The sequence below is a fragment of the Cetorhinus maximus genome, chromosome 12, assembly GCF_964194155.1.
Source record: "Cetorhinus maximus chromosome 12, sCetMax3.hap1.1, whole genome shotgun sequence".
In the NCBI taxonomy this organism is placed as follows: domain Eukaryota; kingdom Metazoa; phylum Chordata; class Chondrichthyes; order Lamniformes; family Cetorhinidae; genus Cetorhinus; species Cetorhinus maximus.
The window spans coordinates 24,788,846-24,815,378 of NC_135890.1; the positions used below are offsets into that span (position 1 = coordinate 24,788,846).

At 40.1% G+C, this 26,533-nt stretch overlaps 1 protein-coding gene across 14 annotated transcripts in view; it reads right to left on the reverse strand.

The window, feature by feature from the left end:
* Window positions 1-26,533, reverse strand: part of kmt2e (lysine (K)-specific methyltransferase 2E) — a 135,314-nt gene that overhangs the window by 22,192 nt on the left and 86,589 nt on the right. For 11 of the 14 annotated variants that reach the window (XR_013578108.1, XM_078553199.1, XM_078553194.1 and 8 more), the window contains 9 exons: window positions 20,694-20,732; window positions 18,682-18,921; window positions 14,550-14,680; window positions 13,154-13,271; window positions 12,246-12,355; window positions 9,198-9,462; window positions 8,946-9,044; window positions 5,755-5,916; window positions 141-512 (listed from right to left, as the gene is read on the reverse strand). Coding sequence is in view for 13 of the 14 variants with exons in the window: in XM_078553199.1 (XP_078409325.1) it covers window positions 141-512; window positions 5,755-5,916; window positions 8,946-9,044; window positions 9,198-9,462; window positions 12,246-12,355; window positions 13,154-13,271; window positions 14,550-14,680; window positions 18,682-18,921; window positions 20,694-20,732 (1,536 nt within the window). In the remaining variant the exon portion in view is untranslated. The remainder of the gene's footprint in view (window positions 1-140; window positions 513-5,754; window positions 5,917-8,945; window positions 9,045-9,197; window positions 9,463-12,245; window positions 12,356-13,153; window positions 13,272-14,549; window positions 14,681-18,681; window positions 18,922-20,693; window positions 20,733-26,533) is intronic. The other 3 variants (XM_078553204.1, XM_078553203.1, XM_078553200.1) reach the window with 1 other exon arrangement.

The window sequence follows — 26,533 nt, forward strand, 5'->3', positions numbered from 1 at the left end:
CAAATGGCTGATAAATGAGAGTCATGCGGTATGTGATGACATTACCAATGTTGGAGACTACAAATATATAACATTTTCTAACGAACACAAACACAAATTTTAACAACATAAACAGATGCATCAATTAGATAGATGCACACCTTTTTTGTTTTGGGGTACTTGGGTGCGGTTTTGTTGACAGTTGGTGATGGTGTTCCTGTTGACTCTTCTGCTGTTACTGTCGTGGTTTCTGCTGCTGCTGATGGTTCGACTTCAATTGCCTCATCTTCCATGTTAGCATCGCATGACCTAGGTGCTGTTTCAGGAAAAGAATTTTCAACTTCATTCTGTTGGTTACTGGAGACATCAACTTCTGGAGAAGATGGAGGAATATCGGAGCAAGTACTGACAGTTCTGTGCCTCCGACGTTGCTGTCCTATGTGAGTCCTACTGCGAGAGAAGCTTTTCCTCTGTTTTGCTCGGTTTACCCTGGCAGGATTTGGCTTGCTTAAAACTTCTTCTTTTACTGATTCCTAGAAGAAACGTGAACATCATGATGATATACTAATTAAATCGTACTCAGTCCCACATTAGCGCTATATATGCCAAACCCTTATACTACACCTATCCCCAAGTCTTTATCCAGTGCATTTTAAGTGATTATAGTTTACCTTAGGTCTTACATTGTTATTACTATCCTACATTTATGTTGTCATTATTATATTATCACTACCCTATCTCCCCCCTTCAAGTTCTTGAATTAAAATGTTCAGGCAGTCTGGAGGCCTTATAACCCTTCCATATCTTGTTCGCACTACTGGCAGAGGAGTGGTGGATTCTGTCCTGCTGGTTCTTTCTGTAGGTTTCGAGGTTGTCTGGACTCTGGGTATGTTTTCTTCTATTCTTTCATAATGGACCACATTTGGTCGGTTCGGCTGTTGTGCTGGTCGGTGGCTGCTAGCTCGACTTGTTTCTTGCAGGGTGGACAAACACTATACTCATCGCCTTGTTGCTTCTTCCGTCATCATGTGGGTGTCGCAACATTTGTGGGACTTTGCATTTCAAAAATGGAACCTTCATTCCCACTTTTACAATTCAATGAGCCAAACTGTTTCACAATTTTACACAAATGTTTGAGTATTTCTTCTTTCCCCATTATTTTTCTAACTTACTTTTCATTTAGCTCAGCAACTACTCTGGTAAATTGACTTGTCTTTGTTTCAGAGTTATCTGTGGAACTCATATATAAAAAAAGTGTGTCAATTTAATCTGGGCATTAAGTTCTGTTTGGAATCTTTCTTGCGTGGTCACTGCCTGCTCCTTGAACTCTTTCAATTGACTCGCTATATTGTCAGTCTGTTTTGCAGAATTTCTTTTATCTGTTTTCAAAGTTTGGATTTGCTCTTCTATATTGTGTATCTCAACCTACATGTACTTCAGATTGGACCAAAGTTTAAGAAGTTCATCGGTTTCGGTTGTTAATTCTGCTTTTAAGCAACTGCTCTGAAAGCAATTCTTTCTCCTGTTCCAGGCATTTTGCATGATGCTTACTGGAGATCTCTGATGCTTGAAATTCATCAAGTTTCAACTGAAGATGTAACTTGTTGAATGTGCTTCTACAAGTTTGGCATTTAAGCACTTCCAGTCCTCCTTCAAGTGTTGCTGTGAGCAACACTCCAAGTGTTCTCATCAATTCTCATTTTTCCTTTACAAACTCATCTTTCATATGTGAAAATTGATTCTCTATGCTGATCAGTTTTTCTTCAGCAGAGCATAATTCTCTGTGCTATCCTTCAAGCTCAAATTCTGTAATTGCACTTCTGCCAATTGTTTGAGGCTCTTCACGCTCTTTGTGAGAAGTTCTACTTGCTCTTGCCATTCTAGGTTCTTAATTTTGATCTCTTCAAATATATATATTTGGAAATGTAATGTTTTCTCAAATTTTCTTCCAAATGTCCAACTATTTTCTTCACCTTTGTGGTCTCTTTCTTGTACCTCTTGGCTTCCTTCTGAAATATAGAACATTCCTGAGTCTGCCAAATAGTTCGTCAGTTCCTTTAGAGTGGCAATGAATTCATTTTGCTTCACTTCGTAATTTTCCAGAGGAAAAAACTTTGACCTGAGGGATCCTTGTAGCATGTGAAGAACCTTCAACAGGTTTTCCTTTTTTTTGCGAAGCACAATTACTTTGTCTCGAGTTTGCCTGTGGTCTCATCGTGTTTGTTCTGCTGTTCCTTCATTCTGTTTGAGGTACTCTTTATTCCTTCGTGCTGCTGAAGAGTTGCGTACTGTTTTTGAACTTGATCTTGAAGGATAGTTAGCTTTCTTTCAGAAGTTTATTTTCCTGTTCAGCCGCTTCTCACTCTGCGCTTCAGTGCATTGCTTTGTTATGACAGATAGTTCCAACACGGCTTTTTCTGAAGTAGTGTTCAACTTATTTTTTAACTCATGTTTTTCCAGGGGCTTGTATTGGTTTCTCAGAGTCTTTCGAGGCCGCAACTACTTTGAGTGCATTTTCTGCCTGCTGTTCTACCTGGCTGTACTTCTGGTTGAGTTTTCCAAACTCTCGCTTCGATTTGTCAACAATAGAATTCAGGGTTGTTATTTCCTCCTGGTACCTTTGTGACGCCTCAGAAATTTGTTTGTTTAGATCTCGAACAGTTTGGCTCATTGAATACTTCAGTTTATCGTGTATTTTCACAGATATATACCCACCTTAAATTTTGTGTTTCAAGTCTCCCAATTCAGCTTTGATGCGAACATTTTCCAACGTTGTTTCATTTCCCTTTTGTAGGGTTTGTGTATTTTGGACATCATCAGATAGCTTTCCTTCATTCTCAGTCAGCTGCTTGCTCCATACTGCCACCTGCTGTTGCAGTTCTGGGTATCGTGGTGGGCTTATTCTGGAAAGTTCTTGTCCTCTGGCGCCCTCATGTGGTTTGCTTGAGCAATGTCTTTATCCCTTTCGTGGTGTTACTGAGGGCTTTGTATCCCTTTTTTCCAGCTCTGTGCACTCCACAACTTAAAGATTAAAATATTTGTCAAAGGCTCTGAATATCGCATAGAGACTAAATTATTTGTCAAAGGCTTTGAATATTTCATAGAGGCTGGTTGAGGATTTGTCAATGCCTTGAATTAGGGTTACTTCTTCAAATTCACCAAATCAGTGTATTAATCTGGACTTTTTCTGACTTTCTACTTAGCCCTGATATACTCTGGTAGTCTGGAAATTCTCTTCTCAAGGATGCCAAATTTCCCATTAGGCTTGGCCCTTTAATAAGCCCAAATTGTTTTGGATGAGTGGAATTCTGATCCATGGTTAAAAATGTAAAAGTGTAGATTCTGCTTTAAGAGCTTTCTGAATTTCAAGGGGCCGTCACCGTTCACTGGACAAAAGGATTTCCTGCGCTTGCTGGTTTTGGCGGGCTCTGCTACAACAGTGATAAAGCACAGCTTGAAAAAGATTACAACAATGGCTGCCTGCAGAGTTTTCTTGCTCAGCGTTCATATTTGAAATCACAAAATTCATCAAATCCTGGCTTTTGCTTACCTTTAGCTAGGTTTAAAAAGTCATGATTCTCCCGGAGTATCCAATTATTTATTTATAAACCTTTTCAGAGGCGTCGAGTTGGGGATCGAGCTTTTAGTGGCGGCTTTTTTCAAACTGCACTTCTGACTGAAATTTTTAAAGATTTCTCCGGACTTGCTGTCGCCTGGAATTTTAAAAGATTATTTCACCTTGCCAAGTCTGCTGACTCTGCACCCTGGGATTTGAAGCTGGACTTTCAAAGGAGATGCAACGGAGTCTTCTGCTGCAGTAAGGAATTTTAAATCTTTACCTTTAGCTTCCAAGCCTTTCTTTGGAGCACTTTCCAGGCGATTTTTCCTCTGTGCCTGTTTCTGGAGCTTCTTTTCAGGTCAGGCTGCTTTGCTGAATTTTTTCTCGGTCTTCCAGCATTTTATTTGTTTTCTGCATTTCCTGTAAGGTTTTGGGTTTTGCCACCATGTTGTAGGGTGTTAGTTACTGTTTGGTAGGTCTGAAGAAGTCTTCGTAGTCATACGTAGAGTAACACTAAGTCTTTATTGACTCAAAACTATTTACAAATTTACAGTAAAGGGTACAAGCTAGGAGCTGTCTCCATGCTTGCTGGTTCACACTGCTCTCTCCCTCAACTGACCCTGGATGCAGGTCATGTGCTCTCTTACATCACTTTCTAGGCAGTACTGTACCCAGTCTAAAATTAACCCTAAATATGCCAGACCCTTATATTACAAGCTAGCTACTCTCAGCAAAATAAGCAGGGGGAAAGGCATGTACCTTTGAAAACAAATTTCAGAAAGAAGCCATCTAAGAGGGAATGTGGGAGGCAGAGGGAGGAAGATACAAGTCTAGTAAATACTCACTCACCCTCACCCACTGTGAGCGTTTGAGACTCTCTTGGTGTTTGGCGGCGAGGGTGACCGAGAATCTTGACTGAGACTTGGAGTGAGCCAGGCGCACACACACACACACTCTCTAGCCCCGCAACACGCACATCCTCACCACCCCCCCCCCCAAAACCACATGCATATCCTCTCCTCCTCCACCCCACACAAACAACCTCTCCCTGAACCCCCCACACACACACCCTCTCTCCCACCCCCCACACATATACCCTCTCTCTCCACATACATACCCTTTCCCTCTCACCCCCACACAAACACATTCCCTCTTCCCCCCAACACACACACCTCTCATCCACCCACCCCCCAACACACACACCATACCGTGTCTCTGTCTCCCCCCACGCAGACATACTCTCTCTCTCACACACACACACTCACACTCTCTCAAACGCTCCCCAGGCCGCAGCCCCACTGGACCTTCTACTCCCCGGATCCGGCCCTGCTGCACCTTCTGCTCCCCAGCCCTGCTGCAACTTCTGCTCCCTGAGCCCTGGCCCCACCACATCTGCTGCTCCCCGGGCCCCAGCCTTGCCGCACCTACCAGTCCCTGGGCCCCGCCCCACCGCACCTTCCATTCCCTAGGCCCCGCTGCACCTTCGCTTCCCCAGGCCCAGCAGTCCTCAGCACGCACCGCCGCTTGTTTTTGCTGCTCTCCAATCAGAGACTGCTTCTCTCCCTCTTCAGCAAACACAGGAAAGGAATGGCCTGTGATTGGAGGAGCAGCCTCTTGCAAAATTTTACTTATCTGTCTTACCTGCATTTTGAATAAGGGGCAAAGAGGGGGTAATTAAAGAAATAGAAATTTCAAAATAAGGCAGTCATTGATTGGCCGAGGATGAGTTATAGGAAAACAATGCACTAGATCAAGGTGTTAAAGGTGTGGCTTGCAAAACGTGTCACATTCATGACATTATCTTTAGGGAATCATTAAAATGAGAATAGTCTCCAGGAATTATGGAGTAACTAACACAGAAACAACTGTTGATAGGATAATACAGGCAACGCAAGTTACAAACTTAAGAACCAAACATCTGTTTTTCTGGCCTGAAGTATTATATGGTATCATAAGAAATAGGAGCAGTAGGCCATTCAGTCCTTCGAGCCCAGTCTGGCATTCAATGAGATCATGGCTGATCTTTTACTTGAACAACATTTTCCTGCACTACCACTGTATCCCTTGATGTTTTTAATATGTAGAAATCTATTGATCTCAGTCTTAAAGAAGGGATAATGAAAGAACTGATAGCAAGTCAAGCATGAATTCATAGGAGGGAGATTTTCCTTATGAAGTTTTCTTCAGTTTTTTGAGCAAATAATGGTGGTATATACCTGTGTGGAATCTGTGACAGTAACTGCTTGTGTATCTTTGCTCTCCACTTTGACATCTTTTGCTGTGCTGATTCGTTCTAAAGCCTGTTCTCTTCTTTTTTCCCTCTTCTCCATCTTTGCAAATGCTTGCATAATGGCTTCCATTTTTCGTTCTTCTCTGGTCTGTTGAAATAGATGTGGTAAAGCAGCATTAACATCACACACTCCAATAAAAGTACACCAAGCTAAGTTGACTTGCTGCAATGTTACACTACTTGCAATTTCTCAGATTTAAGATCCATCAAAATCCTTTGTGAATATAATTTAAGAAGCAATTTATGAAGTATTATCCTCAGTAGCTCATATACACAAATTCACGTTAAAGTAGATATATAAGCAGTCAGTTCAGATTTTTTTTTGAGTGATGCAAGTATGAGCCTTAAATTAAAAGGGGAATCTAAGCTCTGTAAACATATGCAGAGAGCATATGTTTACTAACAATTTTTTAAAACTCCATTTATATTTAACTGTCTTAAATTATTTATACTACTTTAATGCCAGTCCTTCGTTTCTCTGTTGCTTTGTCTTTTTATATATACATACATTACAGCTCTGGATCTTAGTTTCCTGGTCCGTCTAAAAACATGTACAATATAGCCCCAATATATATGGAAAGGTGGTCAAAACGCAGGTGAGACCAAAACAGAGACACAGCAGCTCCGTCAAACTCAATGAGAGAACCTCATAATAAATTTCTTGTTCTGTTTCCCACCTAGCAGTTAGCCAAACTGACAACATGCCTGGTGATTGAAAGGGAAAATCAGCGGCAAGAGGCCACAGCTCAGTATACTTGGAGCAAGTCCCCAGCAATCAGGAGGGGAAGAGTAGCTCAGTCATCAGGGTTTGGTGGGGAGGGGGAGAAAAGATCAGTCATCAAGGCTGGCGGGAAAGGGAAGCCATCGGGGCCGGAAGGAGAGAGACAGCATGGCAGGAGGGAGAGATTGGCCGTCAGAACTGGAAGGAAAGAGGCCAGCATGACAGGGGTGACACTGGTTATCGAGCTGGAAAGAGAGAATGGTCATGACTGCAACGAGAAAGAGATTGGCCATTGCAGCTGGATGTCCACATGTGCAAGATTGAGAGGGAGGCCAACAGTTTCCTTGAGTGGCAAGGTGAGCATCCACGCTCCTCCTAGCCCATAGGGAGTACCAGAAAAACCACGATCCTGTGGAGTCAGCAACTCCTAACTCCTTTTCATGGCCAGCTTTCCTGACCCCTGCAAATATACGCAGCAGTTAATTTTAAATCAGGCTCCCGGTTGCACTGTTGGAGCCTGATTTAAATACGTTAATTAAGTTCCTTTGCCTGTATATTTTATATTGAGTGTCCCACTTATCTGCTTTTACCACTCTAAAAACGGTGGCAAATACATCTGCGGCATGTTGAGAACACATTAACATTGCATCTGTTGTATGTAGCCAAAGGTATGTTGATATTAGCTGAAGTTACACTAAAACTACCAGATTTTACTTTCCGCATTTTTCAAGGCTGTGACACACTCGTGGTTAAGGTGCGTAGAAAATTTGATACTTGTCCTCATTATAGTTAATATTAATGTGCCACTTGTATTGTCACTGGCATGGAATAGTAATAGATGCAGTCTTGTTGCATGTGAATGTAAACGCTCTTTAAAAACCTCCCATGATACTTTGAAAATGGTTAGAAAACTTGTTTGAGTTAAGACAGTTCTTCTGCAAGCATAAACCTGTCCTTCAATGTGTTAAAATATTCCTCAAGAATCCCACACATGCATTTGTTCTCACCTGTGAAACGTGGGCTAAAATATGGAGAATGTGTTCTCAATATGCCTCGATGTATTTGCCACCATTTTTAAAATGGTAAAAGCGGATAGGTGGGGCACTTTTAAATGTTCATCTTTTGGGACTCAAATTCCATGTCCCATCAATTTTTAATATTGTTTGCTAATTTATGGTAACCCAAATCTGAGCAAACCTTTGCACAAAACTTGCGTATCACCATGTATTGGGCACATTTACATCTGTTCATATTTTATCTGCATGTGTAAGGAAGAATAAAACTGAGAACAAGGGTACTGAATATGTGTGATATAATTAGGCATCAAGTAATCATGTCACAGCAAGTCACTCTTCCTAACCATATTTTTTGGGCTACACAGGTACAGAAGCACAGCAACTATTCTAATAGTTGCCAAAAAAACGCTCTGACATATATTTAGCTTTTTCTTTGTTTATTAGAACAGCTTTCAGCTTCAATTCTGTGCAGCAGCACCACCAAGTTTTTCAAACTGTACATGATAGTATAAATTGGGTTATCTCTTGGGTGAAAAACTTTTTAGCTCTGCAACACTAAGCTCAGTGTGTGTCTGTAAGGAGGACACCATATTAGAGGAGCCACAACATCAAGTAAAAATACCACCCAATCTGTTTCCATTCTCACCCTTCCCACTTAATACATAATGGATTCAATGTTAACAGTCCTTATTCTCCAGTAAAAGAAAACTAGAGAATGCTACTTGGAACTTGGTTAATATTAGCTACATTGGATAATACATTCTTTTCACTGCACTATCAAGAAATATTCTCACCATATTAATGTTCCCTTATCTTTCCTCGGTGGAACGTAAGAAACAACAATGAATTATGTTGTCAGAAACATGGACAACTATGATGGCCAGCAGGAGGAAAGGGAAAAATTGAATGGAGAAGGTGGATGATGAGGGTTATAAAATGAATTACCGCACTCTGCAATGTGAAAAACGCTGACGAAGAGCTTAAATCCTCAACCAATTATTATTGTCTGCTCTTTTCCAGTTAACTATTAACTCGAAATGATAATTACTGAAAGTACATATTTTTAAAAAATATCAAAACATCCAAATAAAAGACAGAATTTAAGCTTTCACAAGCAGCAGCATAGCGAGGCAAACTGGACTACTACATTAATGCAAAAACTACAGCAATGGTCTAAAAATAGACGCAATATCTTTAGGTGCTAAAATCTGACTAGTGACTCTTAGAGGGAACTCATCACACAAATATAAAATACTTACAAAATTGTACTAATGGAGACCTAATGCCTAAAGCAGCAATGATTAGCATTCATTTAAAGCTGTTATCACTGTGCCTGAAGTCTAGTGATAGCATGAAGCAGCTATTTGCCTGTCAACTTACCATCTTTCTTTTTCTCTCTGCAATCTGCTCCTCAGATTCCATCTCTACTTCATTGCTAACTGGAGGTTTTTCTTCTATTTCCTCAATTATATCTGGCTCCTGCAAGATGGAAATGACTGCTTTACATGATCTGCACTACTCTCTCTACAGATGATGGAGAGCTATATTCTCGCTAGATCAGTCGCTACAGGGGTATACCGCTGGCTATCAAGTGAAGATTACTTCCTGTATCAAATGCTACTATGTTTTTACCTGGTTGTTAGACAGGGACACCCTGAGAGGAGACAGTTTTCTCTGTTTATTATCCAATGCTTTAGTTTTGGTGGCCATTCCTTCAGTATCAGAAGAGACGTTTTGATTTTGAGCATCCTTATCTTTCAAGCTGTCCTTTTCCTTCTTTCCTTTTTTCCTTCTTGTTTCATAGCCAGTGCTAATGTTCTCAGTCGGCTCCAAGTTTTGTTTGAGGATTGGACAATCTGGATTCCCCTTTAGACATGCACAATCCACTTTGTATTTGCTGTGTGGAAGAACAAAAGTTCATAATCTCATCTGCCTTAACAAGAAAGCACTTTAAGCTGTTCTATTTGAAAACAGAGGTCATCATTCACAAACAAATATCAAATCTATTTGGCAACTTTCATCAATGCAACCAACATGATGACTGGGAAAGCACGAGAAGAGGCCTCTCAACTTCTGATCACACAGCTATCTGGATTACGTTTTGGTCAATGATGTTTGCAGATGTGCATTGAAGTTTTTCTCTCTGACCTCTGTTTCTATGTCCCTCTCTTGCATTCTTTGCTGTCTCTCTCTCATCAACTTTGTTTCTTTTGCCCTTTTCCATTTCTGTCGGTCTCTTGCCTCCTCCCCCAATTTGTTCTATCCCTCTCTAGGATTCTTCATGTTTCTGTCCCTGTCTACACTCCTTTGCTTTTCTATCCCTTGCTATTCCTTGTTTGTTACTCTCACGCCTCCTTCTGACCCTACTGCTTTCTTCACCTGTCTCTATTACCTTCACTGACACGTATCTCTCTCAATCCCTTCACACTCATCACCTGTTTTCTCATCCCTTCACTTCTGTGTCTCTCCTTTATTTCTTACTCCCTTCCGCTATTTCCTCTTGCTTTTAATGTTTTTCCCCACCCTTCACTTTTTTAACCTCCCTCTTTCATTTGCATCTGCCATTTTCAACCAAAAAGGGTTGCAGCATTGTGATGCATTCGAGTTAGATAGTAACATCAATACTCATGTGGGCAACTAAATTGTAAGTAGAATTAGAGGCTATTAGGGTTTAGTAACAGGGATGCTAGAGCAGTAGGTTTGTGCGAGGAGGAAAGAAAAATATCCTCGTCATTATTTCAGGAACAATGCTAGGCATGTAAGCGAGGCAATTCATTTAATCTGTGCAACAAAAGGATATGTGCTCCATCTTTCACATACCTCCCTGCAATCTGAACCACACAGCTCCATTAAAATATTCTCTCTCCTAGCACAATGCATTTTCTTTAAAAAAAAAAGCTGCTATGACAATGACTTGAGGTGCTATCACATTTGCTGAATAGTAAATATTTCCAAATGCCCTTTTTGGAAGTTGCTGTCAGAGAGGTTAAGATGGGTGTGATGAATTGGGAAACCCCAGGAGTATATTTCATCCTTTCCTCAGAATTTCTGTCTCTGCCTGTAGTTACTACTGATTTCTTTATTACAAATCATGGCATAAAAGTTGACCCAGCGTTTAAAACAGCCCCATTTTTCCAGCCCCAAGTTATGTTTCTGCATATCCTCAGCGTATAAGTTGACCCCGCTTTTCAGCCACAACATGCCAAACTTGCATTAATCAGCCTCAATTTTTCACCCCACAAATGCATGCTTTTCTTACTAGACCCCTTGCGCCCAGTTATAAGGTACAAGTAGGCAATATGGGCTGTGTTGCTAAGATGGGCGGGAGCTTAAGACGCACTCACTCTTTGCATTGGATGCCAATGACATTTCAAAATAGCAAACGTCCACAACCACATCTATCCTGGTGATTCATTTTTATACTCAGCACATAAATCAATCTTGTGTTTGGAAGGATTTTTCGAGGTTTCAAAGGTCGACATATATGCCAACATTTATGGCAATTCTGCTGTCCCTTTATTCCAGTCCCTTCAAGTTCCTTGATTTGCTCTCCTAGTAATAACTAGCCAATGTTTTGCTTTTTGGCATTGTTAACATAGAATCAAGAGTGGCCATTTCAGACCCCAAGCCAGTTCTAAAATTCAATTAGATCATGGCTAACATATAGCTCAACTCCATTTACCTGCCTTTGTTCCTTATCCCTCGATAACCCTGACCTAATAAAAAATCTTTCAATCTCAGTCTCGAAAATCTCAATTACTCAGCACCACAGCCTTTGGGGGGTGGGGGATGGGATTCCATTACCTCTACCCTTTGTGTGAAAAAGTGTTTCTTGATTTCATTCCTAAATGGCCTGGCTCTAATTTTAAGCTTGTGCCCCCTTGTTCTGATTCATTCAGCAAATGAAATAGTATCGATGTATCTCTTTCTATCAAGTCATTTTATCATTTTGAACAGCTCAAATACATCACCCTTCCAGGGAATATAAGCCACATTTATACACCTTCCCGTATAGGCCAGCTCTTTAAGCCCTGATATAATTCTGATGAATCTGTGCTATATTCTGTCCAAGCCAAACATATCCACCCTGAGGTATGCTGCCTGAAACTGAATGCAGTGTGCTGGATGGGTTTTGACCAAGGCTCTGTACAACTTACCCCCTCCATTGTAATCTAATTCCCTTGAGATGAAGTCCAATGACTTTTTGATCAGCAATTGTACCTGTGCAAATTAGTTTATGCACCTCAACACCCAAATCCCATTGCTGCTCCAGTTTTTAATCTCTTATCATTAAGAAAATATTCTGATTTATCCTTCTTCAATCAAAAGTGCATTACCTTATATTTTTCCATGTTGCACTCTACCTGCCAGTTTTGTCACTCACTCAATTTGTCTATGTCCCTTGGTAACATTTTACTCCCATCTGTATGACTTACTATAACTGAAGAGATCTAATTGTGAGCTATGTACTCATGTTGATGCCATTGCATGTCAAGTGTCTAGTTATAATGTTTTCAAGCTGCTGCAGTTAAATTTCTGTTAGGGCTAGAAAACACTTCCAAATTGAACCTGAAAACACTTCTAAATTGAACCTGATGAGAACTACTTCATACTTCTACAAGTTAACAGCAAAGTTTAGCTATATGTATACAGTACCTAAACTGCAGAGCATATACTCACCAGTTCCCATAATCAAAGTCAAATCCAATGGTAATTTCAGCTCCCTTTGGAATGCTTCTGATGGAGCAGATATGAAGGTGAATCATACCATCTTCAATAACATGTCGAACCTACAATTGAAAAAGGTCAATGCAGAAAAAGTTAATTGGTCCAGATTTTGCAATAAAAATAATGGTGAGGCTATCTGTGCTTACCATTATTAAAGTATACATCAGACAGCAATTTCTGGCAACCACACTTGAGCAAAAGGATGTTGCTGTCAAGAGTTTTGCTGTTCTGGCAGCAACTGCACTATATCAATATCTTGCCAGAGCCCTGGCATTGAAATAGATGAAATAGTGTGATTTTGCTGTACTTACATGATAGATACACAGTAAACTCATCAGAAACAGATATGGTTCCTTCAATCCAATGTAAGTACATTTTTAATGGTGTGTAAGACTTAATTACCAACAACAATCTCTTTGGCACTGAAAATCAACTTTTATAAGTGTTGTGTCTCATTTCTGCAGATTTTTATTGTTGGAGATTTAATTAAGTAAAAATACTTAAGTAATTAAATTTTTTCTTCTTTTTATTTATTTTAATTCAATATTAAATTATGTTCAGAAAGCAAAATAACTATTCTAACTAACACTTTTAGGTTCAGACTCTGCACACCTCATTAACAATTCTTCAATCCGATTGGCTAAGAAGATAGAGTCGTTGGCCCTGTTCAAACAGGTTGCTGAACCTGTACAGGGGGCGCTGTGCTGAAGTGGCTTCCAATCACAGCAAGTGCCAGTGCAAAATCTTTCAAAGTCTGTGCACAAGTGGGAGCGTACTGAACGACTGGCGCCTTTCATCCACTGCTGACTGCAAAATCCAAACACAGTTAATGACAAATGTTTTATCGAGAAACAACTCACCTCCGAATTTGGTACACAAGATCGTCTGATGAATCGTGCTTCATTTCCAAATGTTCTTGCATCTACACACATTTCCAATCCACGAAAGTTTGAATAAAATAACACAAAGGGATAAGGTCTAGAGGGAAAATAGTAAATATTAGAAACATAATGCTAGAAATTTTGCTAGAGGTTTGTTGCTGTCAACAACTTTGCAAGTTCTCTCATTAACTCTTCCCATAAGCGACTACAAAACGCTATTTTCTCATTTATTTTGCAATTTTGGCGCATAATAGTTTCTTTTGGTTATCCTTGACTTCCTTTGTCTCACAATAGGCAGCCACGCTTTTAGCTTCTGGGCCCCAAGTTCTGGAATTTCCTCTGTAAACCTCTCCATTTGTTTCCCCTTTAAAATCTACCTCTTTGAACAAGCTTCAGGTCATCTATCCTAATATTTCCTTCTTTGGTTTAGTGTCAGTAATGTCTTATTATGCTTCTGCAAAGTGTCTTTAAACATTTACTACATTAAAAGTGCTACATAAATGCAGGTTGTTGTTGATGCAAGATATCAAACTTAACTTCTGCACTTGACTATGTAGCAGAAAGGGCACTGTCATGCAAATTGTCAAATTAATGCCGATGTTTGAAATAGTTTTCTTCACTCTTGTGGAATATTTTCGTCTCAGTAAATTAAGTCACTTTTGACTTACTTGACCTGAGCCACACTTTGCATCTAATAGCATCTACCTTGGTTACACTTGCCCTTACATGTTTAGATGTTTAAATTTTTGACATGGCATGTTGCAGAATGTGTAAGCTGGCAAGGGAAATGGGACACAAGTGAACAGGACAAGCATCTATGTATCTCCTTTACCAATCAACTTGAAAGCCTCCTCCTTCTCTCATTTACATAATGCCTTTTGGAAATATTATTCATAGATATTTTTCCCTCGAACTCCCAGAATGAACATTTTCAAACACAAATGTTTTCAATATTTGCTCCAATTATGCATCAAAATTCTATGGTGTGAAGCTGTTTAATGTCAAGGTCTAGTGCATGGAAAAATACTTGGGCCTTTGTTAGATTATTTTATAGGGACCAGGGTGGACTTAGCAGATCTTTAATTCAGGAGATTAAATGGATGAGGCACAGAATATTATAAAGTTGATTGCAAAGATTATGAGAAAGAGTAGGCTCAACAGGCTAATTGGCTGTCGCTCCTTTCATGCTTTATGTTCTTGAATGGGAAGAAGTCAAACACTACTCCACAAACAGACTACAGCCACAGAACTTGGAGGGCCAAAGAGAGGCAAAGACACATAGCCAATTCTAGACACTTATAACATTTTAAATTCTTATAAGTTTTAGAATTTTATGGTTATAAAAATAACAGTGAACTCAATTTCTTAAACTTGCCTTTTGAAGAAATGCCCATTTGCTTCAAACTGCTCCCGTAGCATGAACTTTCCTCGATATTCAATAATAAAAGTATCAGGAAGCAAATCTTTGGCAGCTTTCAATATTCTTTTATTTTTCTGCACTTGACTCTGAAAGGAAAAAAAAAGTAAACTTTGTAACTTAAACTTACAGCCCAGAAACAGGCAATTTGTTGGTGGTTAGTTTAATTACATCTTCTGGGCTATTTGCTTCAACCATTCCACGTGGCAGAGAGTTTAACATTCTCACTACTCATTACATAAAGAAGGGTAAAAATATAAAATTGGTAGACAGATAACCACTGTAACTTTAAAGGAGTTGTTCAAAATCGTTTAAAAGTACAATACATTAAACACCTCAGGTGGCAGAAAAATCAATGAGAAATACTTCAGAGAGAGGACAGTGGGGGTAATTCAACAAGCAGTCAAACATCACAAATAAATGCCAAAACATAAATGCCACTGAAGCGTAGAAAAGGTGCAATATTCTCCAATTTAATTCTTTTTCAACTTCCTTTAGTCTCTCTGCTCTTGTTAACAAATAGACATCATTTAAATAAGTTATATTGTATTTGTGGGTGTTAGGACTGATCTTTAGCTTTAAAATTTAAGTTTGATTTGTATTTCCGTATGTGTGTTAAGAAAGGTCAAATGGGAGTTTTAGTTTCACTTTAAAAAGTTGCTTGCATTTCTAATCAGGAGCTTTACGACTCCTATAAAGTAAAGGTAAACATACAAGGGTAGAAGGATTGGAACAAAAGCAGAAAATGCTGGAAAAACTCAGCAGGTCTAGCAGCACCTGTGGAGAGAGAAACAGAGTTAACATTTCAGAAGAAGGGTCATACGGACTCGAAACATTAACTCTGTTTCTCTCTCCACAGATGCTGTTAGACCTGCTGAGTGTTTCCAGCATTTTCTGTTTTTGTTTCAGATTTCCAGCATCTGCAGTGTTTTGCTTTTATAGGAGGATTGGAATGTTGCCGAGCAACAACGGAGCCAGAGAGGCAGGTCCCTCCCACAGACACACTCACAAGGAAAGCAGCAGTTTTTTTTTTGGAAGCTGTTTGAGTTCAGTTGGTTTGAAGACAGCTGTGAAGCAGAAGCAGTCTAAAAGGGGACAGATTCCCCAGCTAAGGAAAACCCCACAAATCCAGGGGAGTGGAAGAAGAGGAAGCCCAAAGATGCTCTTCTAGTCAAAGGAAGGACAGGAGCCTGGAAAAGGACCTATCAAGTGAAGTTAAGAGTGAGGGGCAGGGAGAAAGGCCCCAAGCTTCAGATTTAAAGAGACAAAAGCTACAGAAAGCTGATTTAAAGCAAGAACTGTTTGCAAGAGGCAAGAAGGTCCATAGAGATGGCTGAAGGTCTGTAACTCTTCTCTATGGGCATATGAAGCAGTGGTGTACTGTTCACAGCTGAGACAGAGAGAGAGAGTGTGTAGAAGACATCTTGAATGCATGTGGTGACCCAGGGAAGAGGAACATCAGATGGAGAGTTCGAAGCCCTGGAGGTGAACCTTTGCAGGTGTCTGAGAGAAAGTGTTGATTTGGGAGAAGATTCCAAAGTAAGTTCTTGGAGAGTGGAGACTGGAAGCCCTCATGTGAAAGGCAAAGCTCAGTATGACTGGTTGGCTCACAGTGTGACAAGCATCGGTGGGGATGTTGAGGAGAGATTAATAGCATCCGTTTGAGGTGGCATCTGTCACTTGGTTTCAGAGTGTGTGGTACTTCTGACTACAGGGTGCCATAGGTTTACATGGACTGGGTACTTACTGTGTACATTAGAGTATAAGATAGCTTATGTAACTTGTGTTATCCTTACAAATCTGTATACATCTGTAAAGGTATAGTTGTGAGTGAAGGAGTATTGTAATATAGTTCATCTTTTCTTGTTGAATAAATGTTTTATTCTTTTGTTGAAAGTTCATCAGCTGACCCCTGTGCCTCTATTTGGTAGCTACTCTCCAAATATCTAAACAAACAAATAAAAATTAGGATCTATCAAGTTGGATTCCACTCTGGGATCAGGCTTGTCTAGGGGTAACCTCAGCTGGGGTCAGAACACTATAGAATGTGAAGTGGTGCTGCATGTCAAATTTTATAAAAAAATCTCAACATCGCAGTCTATATGAAATTGTGGATGTAATAAATTCTTTAAAAGTAGTTAGTAGCAGCCAGCACAGATTTCAAAAGGGGCAATCCTCATTCAAGTTCCTTGCTAACAGAAATAATGGGGCTGGAGTTTACACTCCGCACAGTAGGTTTGAAGGCAGTTGGGTGGTGGGGGGGGGGGGGGACACGTAAAATCCAGCAGATGGTCTTTCTGCTGCCTACCACCCGTCTCTGGCTGGTCTGAAATTTTATGGGAGCAAGGAAGGCGTTGAGTCAACCTGCCCTTTGGACCCATTGAGGCCCTTAAGTGGCCAATTAATGGCCACTTAAGGCTTTTCCCCACCCCTGCCAATATTTTACCCATGGCTGGGGGAGGTCCATACCATGCAGCAAGCCAACATTTTTAGCTGTGCAGGATGTTGGGGAGCGCCCTGGGCTCACTGGCGATAGTTCTCCCCCCACCTCTCTCCCACCCCCCCACCCCCCCCACCTTAACCCTCCACCCTGGCCTCTTGAACCCAGCCCTCAACCCCTCCACTCACCCTCCCTCACTGAGACCCTCAACCCTGGACTTAGTAGGCTCCTCAGCATTGGAGGCTGCTTGTAGCCCCTGAAGTGGCTCCCAGTGACGTTGCAGAGACTAGAGAGTTGCCGGGCAATCCGCTTGCCTAGCAGCTCTCTGAGGTGGGATTCTCCTCCTGAGAAAGGGACAAAACTCTCACCTTAAAGAAATTAATACTGCTCCAATGTTAAATTGCTGTGGGGCAACTGTCAGGATTGTGGGCGGGCTTCCCCCCTTACCTTTTAAGTCGGGTGGAGGTAAGGGGGAGTGGTTGGGGTGGAGGGAAGGGGTGCTGGATCCGCAGTGCCCCATAAATTTCATCCCAATTGATAGGGGAAATGCAGTGGATGTGGTGTACAAGGACTTTAGCAAATCTTGACAAAGTACTACTTGGGAGATCATTAGGAAAGATTAAGAGAAGTGGAATTACAGGGAGGCTAGCAGACTGGTACAAAAATTAGTTAAAAGAAATCAGTGTTGGAGCCAAGGGCAGTCTTTCAGCGTGCTTGAAGGTAAGTATGTCCCACAGGGTTCAATTCTAGGGGCACTTTTATTCACAATGTATATCAAAGATTTGGGTATATATCTATAAGGAAAGCAATGTTGAAATTTGCAGATCTTACCAGAATAGGAAGCTGTTAAATCTTTAGAAAAATCAACAAAAATTGCAAAGGGCTGCCTGCCTTCTTTCAATGTGGGGCTGGTAGGAGCATCTGCTTCTCCCAATTCCATATTCAGCTAAATATATTTCCAAAACTTGTTGGTTTGAGGACTGACTGTTAAGCCGCACGTAGACCCAGTTTTCCTTAGTTCAGCCAGCCCCAATCTTGCAGTGGAGGCCTCAGACAGGTGTTGAGCCCTATACATATACTAAAATGAGACCTAACATTTGCTCCAGGTGTGGGAGCTGCATACTGATTTTTTGGCCTTTATCAACATGGCAAATGATGAATTCCTAGCTTGTCAGAAGCATGTACTCTGCTCATCATAATGGATGCCATTTAGTGCCCAGAAAACATGGCCAGATTGTGAGGTATATAACTGTGAGGTATTATAACTGTTTCACACTGGTGGCAAGTTTTGAAGGCTAAGCAATGTAGAATGATTTTGATCAAACTGTAGGGTAGGAGACTGTACCTCAAAGGTCACACAATGGCTGAGTTATGGAAGTGAATAAGCAATTTGAGCTGCGCTGGCTGATTTGGTGTTTGGAGATCCAGGGTGGTTGGAGAGGTGTTAATGGGGGAAAAGCAAGGCTACCTGGGAGACAGTGTGGCACAACATTTCAGGTGGGTGACTGAAAGGAACAGAGAAGAATGGAAAAAGCAGTCAGAATTTGAAAAAATAAGTGTGAATGCTGCTTCGAACGAAAAAATAAATTCAGGATGATGTGTTCTTTTGAAAAAATAACCTATTTTTATAGTGTGAAGTCTATTCCTTACCTCTACTGGAGGTTTAAAGGCTGTAGGGTTGGTGTTTAGGTCTGATCTACTGACCACTTCCATTTTTTCACATCCATCAGTTATCTCTAATGCTAGCCGGTGTGCCTCGAGAATATTTTGGATATCCTCACTATATTGATTCCCATCTGCTTCCTCATAGCGATCCATCCATGTTTTGATTTTGTTCTCCCACATAAAACTGGCGTTATCAACAACATCGGCTTCTGATACTGAACTTTGCTAAGGACAAGAAAGTATCAGCACAATCAATGCATATTAATTCCTTTAAGTTACATGGCTTTAGTTCTCGTTTCTCTCCCTCTTCCTCCCACCCCACATTCACAAATATATATTCAGAAGTAATCGATAAAATAATGGTTCCAACTATATCAAATCACAATATGAACATTGCAAACTTGAGAATTGCATGCATACAAAATTTCGCAAGGAATCACCATTTTAATGATGCCCCCTTAAGTACGTTTGGAGAAGTAGTAATCATACAGCTCGAACTAAATAGGTACAATAATTTTGAATGAAACAGATGGATTTTCAAAGAGAAGTAAATCAAAAATACACTTTAACCAAAAAGGCAAATATGAACATTATAGAACCAATACACCAGAATTTCCAGTCGACGAGTAATGAAATCATACATTGCCACTGATGAGAAATTAATTAAGTAGCTCTGTATTGTCTGCATCACTGATGAGTTTTTTTTCTGTCACTTGGGCCAGTTCATAATTCTGATTGTCATCTCACTTTTAATGTAATAGTTTGATCTGGTTAGTCCAATGACATGACTAGGCCAAACTATATTGCTTAGTCTCCTGACTAAGCCAAACAAAAACAGCCTTTGCAATGATGTTAGCCAATCAGTTTAAAAGTAGGTGAAGTCGAGTTGGTTCATTGTAGGACAAACAAAGATCAAAGTAAAATAAATATTTATACAAGTTGTAATAAATTTATAAAATATGGCAGTTCACTTTCTAAAACTGAGTATAAAAGTGTTTTTTTCATTTTTTCTTGGGATGTGGGCATTGCTGGCAAGGCTAGTGTTCGTTGCCCATTCCTAATTACCATTGAACTGAGCGACTTGCTAGGCCATTTCAGGGGGCAGTTAAGAGTCAACCACATCACTGTGGAGTTGCATGCAGGCCAGACCTCCTTAAAGAGCATTAGTGAACCAGATGGGTTTTTACAACAATTGATTACAGTTGTCATGGTCACCATTACTGAGACGAGCATTACATTCCAGATTTATTAACTGAATTCAAATTCCACCAGCTGCCATGGTGGTATTTGAACGCATGTACCCAGAGCATTAGCCTGTGCATCTGGATACCAGTCCAGTGACACTACCACTACACCACCACTTCTCCAGCTTTTTACCTTTCTAATCCCCTTTTTATGAATGATGCTGTAAACAGCACTGTATTATCTCTTTTAAAATATATTGCTTGAAAAGATAGTCCGTTTAGAGCTATTGCTTTTGCCAAACCCAAAATCAGACAGGAGCAAAAATAATGGTTTAGTTCCTGATATTTGGTTTGTTGGTGAAAATCAACTGAAAACCCTAGCAAGTAATACCTCCACATCACAAAATACAGAAAAGAGGAACACATGACATAAAAGAAACCAAAACCTGCCCATTTCCAGAGAAACCATTCAAATATTTGATTATCTGGTCCAAAACTGGACTGTGACAACCCCAATTCAATTGCCTAGCCCCAACAACCCAAGGGAGTAGGGCCAGAATTGGAAACAAATGTTTAATAATGAAACAGCACACTACAATAATCAGTATTATTGGAAACACCAAAAAAAAGATTATAACTACCAACTCAAAGCATTAATAGCAAGACTGCTGACAAAACTGCAATGTACAATTTTATACTTTATTATATGAAACAGATAATTTATACTTAATTTACTTGTGTGTACATATGGAGTTGCACATTCTTTTCATAATACTCAATACACAGGTCACTATCAGTACAAATTCTTCTTACCTTTACTCTTGAAGATTTTCTAGATCCTTCCCGGAAAGGCTGAAAAATACAAATTTATCTATTTACTTAACTGAAGTAATGCAGTAGGACATGTAAGCTGCTTGGAAGTCTGACCATTCGTCCACTATGGACAGGGCTTTTGAGACCTCAATTTGCAAGCTAATCCAAAATGTCACAGCTCCAATCATCATAGTAAAATTCTTAGAAATCCCCAAGATCATGAGAGGAAACAGCCCTGTAAAAATCAAAACTTTCTTCATTTGTCTGTCTTTTTCATCTACCATTTCCATATTCTAATTTTATCACCTTCTGTCCTTAAACATTAAATTTTTACTTCATATTTACCCTTCCCTCCTTCTTGTCCTTCATTCCTTAAAAGTACCTACAGTGAAAAGTGTAATTTCTAACTAGATAGAAAATGATTTATTTTTTCAATTACATTTTCTGCTTTTTAAAACACATTTTGCTTGAATACTAAGTCTTAAAATTATAAAGCCAAACCACTAATTAAGTACACCAAATAGAACATATCCTTAAAGAGGCTACTTATTATCACCAACATATGAAATAAACTTATTTCCTCAAATCTTAAAGACAGAAAACAAACTACAGAAAGCAATACTGCAGGACTCAGCAAAAACAAAATAAATATGACAAAAGGAAAATAAATGCCTGTTCTGTGGACAATTTTACATGCAATAAGAAATACCAGTTAATATGATTGCCTTGGCTTGTACATTGTTACTGTAGCAGCCTCAGCAGTTTAATGTACAGAATAAATGTCACACAATTGCAACAATTCAGATGAAGCTTAAAAAATTGGGAAAATAAATCAAAAATAAAAGCAAGATGCTGGAGATCTGAAATAAAAACAAGTAGTGCTGGAAAAACTCGGCAGGTCTGGCAGCATCTGTGGAGAGAGAAACAGAGTTAATGTTCTGAGTCAAACATGACTCCTCTCCAGAAACCAGTTTTCCAGCACTTTGTTTTATTTAGGAAAATAAATCCCGTGCCCAATTCCTTTTATTCCTTTGCCTCCACTGATAAAGAGACTTATACCTTCCCATGATGGTTGGTTTACCACATAGCTGAGATCATCAATATGAACAGAAGGTAATAAACTTATACAATGGACATGGTGCAAAATGACAAGAAAATAAGCAGGCTGTGTTCAAAATAAACGTAAACCCTTCAAATAAAGAAATATTCATTCATTGCCTTGATAACTGATTGTTACTCTTGTTAAATGCTTTTCAAAAGCATTATTACTTGAACAATGACTATTGACAAATACTTAGATTAGCACCTTGATTTACTTCTTGGTTGTTAAATGCCACCTATGAGTAACAAATATGAGTTAAAATCATCTGATACTAAACATTACCACTTCCTCTACACCTGGATTTCATTATTTCATTAAGTATTCTGTTCACCCATTTAGCAATTTAGGTATCTTGTATATCAGTAAATAACACTTACTGTAATACCTGATAGACTTGCCAACTCTGGTTGGACATATTACTGGAAGTTTCATCACCTGATCTAATGCCTCCAACCACATTACCCAGTCAAAAACACATTTGTTTCCCTGCATCTCCAGTTATAACTCGAACAAAAGACGGTGCAGAAAATGGGGAGAGGGATGCTTTTTAACTGTCCCTATGATTTTCTCCTGGGTTACCCACAGCAGCATCCAGCAGATTAATCTTTGACAAAAACAGAATTACCTGGAAAAACTCAGCAGGTCTGGCAGCATCGGCAGAGAAGAAAAGAGTTGACGTTTCGAGTCCTCGTGACCCTTCAACAGTTCTGTTGAAGGGTCATGAGGACTCGAAACGTCAACTCTTTTCTTCTCCGCCGATGCTGCCAGACCTGCTGAGTTTTTCCAGGTAATTCTGTTTATGTTTTGGATTTCCAGCATCCGCAGTAGTTTTTTGTTTTTATCTCTGAGATTAATCTTTGATTCATTTTTGGTGGTATTGGCCCAGGGGAAAAAAAATGGGCAGGACATCAGGAGAAAGCATGCTTCAAACAGTGACCCACTAAGAGGCTGGTGGGTCCTTTATTTAACACGTTATCAGAAGCATTACAGTTCTAATAATGAAATAGTCTACAAAGTACTGCAGTGGAATGTGAGCCTGGATCGAGCTCGAGCCCTCGTGTGGGGCTCAAACCCACAACCATACTAAACAGAGGAATGAGTGCTGTCAACTGGCCCCAATCACTTACACAAAATAAGAAGGGCCTTCCCCATTGTTGTTTGACAGAAACGCAATCTCTACAACTAAAATGTTGGTGTAAGCCTTTGCTGGGGGCAAAGGAAGAGGTAAGAAAATTAACCAAACATCATCCCTTTAAGAAATTTGCAACCTAGATAGCTAGGTGTATTTATCACAACAACACAGTCTGCAACTCATTTAAAATGTCATATGGAATCACCACTGAAACACTATTTAACAGCAAAATCAGTGACACCTAGCAGAAACTTTATGCTGTGCCAAGCCTAACTAAAATGAGAGGTGGGCTGCAAAGATTGAAATGCTGAGAATCAGGAAGATCAAAGCTATGCTAGGTAATTTTACACTAATTTCTTGAGCTTCCAAATTCAAATGAAGGTATTAAAAGGTCATTAAAACACAAACCGTGAGGTTCTGAGGACCTGTATATATCGCAGAACACAATCATTGACACAAATTTTGGAGGCAGTTGCAGGGTTGCACCCCAGCCTCATGATCAAAGAAGTGCTAAATAGAGGCCCACCACAGAGAAAAGTAGGTCAACTCTCTAAGCTGCTCTGATTTACTTTCTAGCTACTATTTATACATACGATAACAGCTTGCTATGTAAAAATAAAATTCCCCTCATTCCCCCTCTGGTTCTTTTGCAGATTATCTTAAATCCGGTTCCCCCGGTTAATGACCCTCTGTCACTGGAAGCAATTTCACCTTTAGTTATTCTTTCAGAGCCCATTTGGAACACCTCCAATAAATCTTTTCCCTTCTCTGCTCAAAGGAGAACAAGCCAGCTTTTCTAGTCTCTCCACATAACTGAATTCCTCCATTCTTGGGCATCATTCTAGTAAATCTCCTTTGCATTCTCTGCAACGTCTTTACATCCTTCCAAAAATTTGATGCCAGAATTGGAGATGATACTCTAGGCTGAGGCCTAACCAGTGACATATCAGCATAACTTCCTTGCTTTTCTATTCTATACTTCTATTTCTAAAACCAAAATTCTTGTTTATGTTTTTAAGAACAGACTTAAGACACCTTTAACTGTCTTAAGATTTGTGCAGCATTCCATTTTTAAATATAAAGTTTCTGTTTCAAACATGCTACAACTTACACAACACACTACTTGCATGCAGACTGCATATATGCAGATTTTTGTATTGAGATCCTTTTGATGTGATAGTCACAGTAAATTCTATTCAAGGCCCAACTGAATTTCTTTTTTAAAAATCAGAATGGCTTTACAATTCAATACTATAAATAGTACTTCTCAATTAGTGCTATATTATGTGAAACCGTAGAGTCGTTCCCACTAATCCCTGAAACACCTTCACAGTTGGTTTGAGGAACATTGACAGCATCTGAGAAGTACTTTTTTTAATTCATCCACAGGATGTGGGCTTCGCTGGCTGGGCCAGCATTTATTGGTATACCTAGATGCCCTTGAAAAGGTGATGCTGAGCTGCCTTCGTGAACCACTGCAGTCCATGTGGTGTAGGTACACCCGCAGTGCTGTTAGGAAGGGAGTTCCAGGATCTTGACCCAGTGACATTGAAAGAGTGGCGATATATTTCCAAGTCAGGATGGTGAGTGACTTGGAGGGGAACTTCCAGGTAGTGGTGCTCCCATCCATCTTCTGCCCTTGTCCTTCTAGATGGCAGTGGTCATGGGTTAGGAAGGTGCTGTCTAAGGACCCTTGGTAAATTCTTGCAGTGCATTTTATAGATGGTACATACTGCTGCTACTGTGCGTCAGTGGTGGAAGGAGTGAATGTGGATAAGGTGCCAATCAAGCGGGCTGCTTTGTCCTGGGCAGTGTCAAGCTTTTTGAGTGTCGTGGAAGCTGTACTCATCCAGGCAAGTGCGCAGTATTCCATCACACTCCTGACTTGGTCTTGTAGATGTTAGACAGACTTTGGGGAGTCAGGAGGTGAGTTACTCATTGCAGGATTCTTAACCTCTGACCTGTTCTTGTAGCCACAGTATTTAAATGGCTAGTCCAGTTCAGTTTCTGGTCAATGGTAACACCCACCATGTTGATAGTGGGGAACTCAGTGATGGTAATGCCACTGAACATCAAGGGGTAATGGCAAGATTCTCTCTTGTTGGAGATGGACATTGCCTGGCACTGGTGTGGCGCAAATGTTACTTGCCGCTTGTCAGTCCAAGCTGGATATTGTTCAGGTCCTGCTGCACTTGGACATGGACTGCTTCAGTATGAGGAGTCACAAATGGTGCTGAACATTGTGCAATCATCAGCGAACATGCCCACTTCTGACCTTATGATGAAAGGGAGGTTATTGATGAAGTAGCTGAAAATGTTTGAGCCCAGGACATTACCCTGAGGAACTTCTGCAGTGATGTTCTGGTGCTGGGATGACTGACCTCCAACAACCAGAACCATCTTCCTTTGTGCTAGGTATGACTCCAACCAGTGGAGTGTTTTCCCCCTGATTCCCATTGACTCCAGTTTTGCTAGGTCTTTCACACTCGGTCAAATGCTGCCTTGATGTCAAGGGCAGTCACTCTCACTTCACCTCCACAATGAACTTCTCAGCGTGTTGCACAGAAAAATCCTTTATAAACACTACATATCTATATCAGCATTGCCCAACAGGTTGAGAGAGTTACTTCCTTGATTACAGCTTATTAGTTCACTGCTACAATGACGTGTTAAATGGGGAAAACTGTACTTTAGCATCATAGAAACACCAACAACACTGTGTGGAGAGGAGTTGTCATTGTGGTCAGCTTGACCAATTGGAATAACCAATCCAGGCCCATACAAACAGCTCCAACAACACACATCATGGCAAAGGGTTGGCGGCATCTAAATGTGTTCTTTCTGGACAGCAGGTCAATATTTTGAAGAATCTTTTTTATGAAGGCAAAGTATTGCTCACAACTTCAGAACAAAAACTTTGAAGCTTTCCAAATACGTGCTATTCCGATATTTTCGTACCAGAATTCCAAACATTGGTGAAAAAGAAAATCTGCAAAGATTTGCACTGAATGGTGGTAGATGTTCATTGGTAAACATACAAGCACATTTACTTATATATTGTGTATGGCATTTTGTATTAAAGTTACAGCAGGAAACTAAAAGAGTGTCAATCCCTTCCTTCTTGTTGGTCAAAGTTAGCTCTTGCACACAATTTGCCAGACCTGCATATTACTTTCAACTGTAAGGTATGTATGCTTACCACTGTACTTATTTTCAGTTCTCCTGACACTCAGTGGCATTGTCATGCCTCCAATCTCCATCTCCCATTCCCACTTCCTGACCCCAGGTAACATTGTTCCTCTTCTCTTAGGTTTCTGCAAATAATGTTTAATTTGTTTTCCTCCATTTTCTTTATTCTAAAGCATTCTTCTTATTTCTCTCTCCGCATCCCTACTGATAGAGCCCTCTGCTTCAGGGAGCTGCCGACACATGCCACTAGTAGCTGGCCTTCCACCAATCATCACCACCAATTTTCTCAGTCACTCTTTGCTGGTTTCTACATTGCACTGAGAAAAACACCATTTTGCTGTTCAAAGTGCAAATGTGTTAAAGTTATCAAATGCTTTTTAATCACCAGGTGCTGGTTTTCCCAGCTCAATGTTGGGA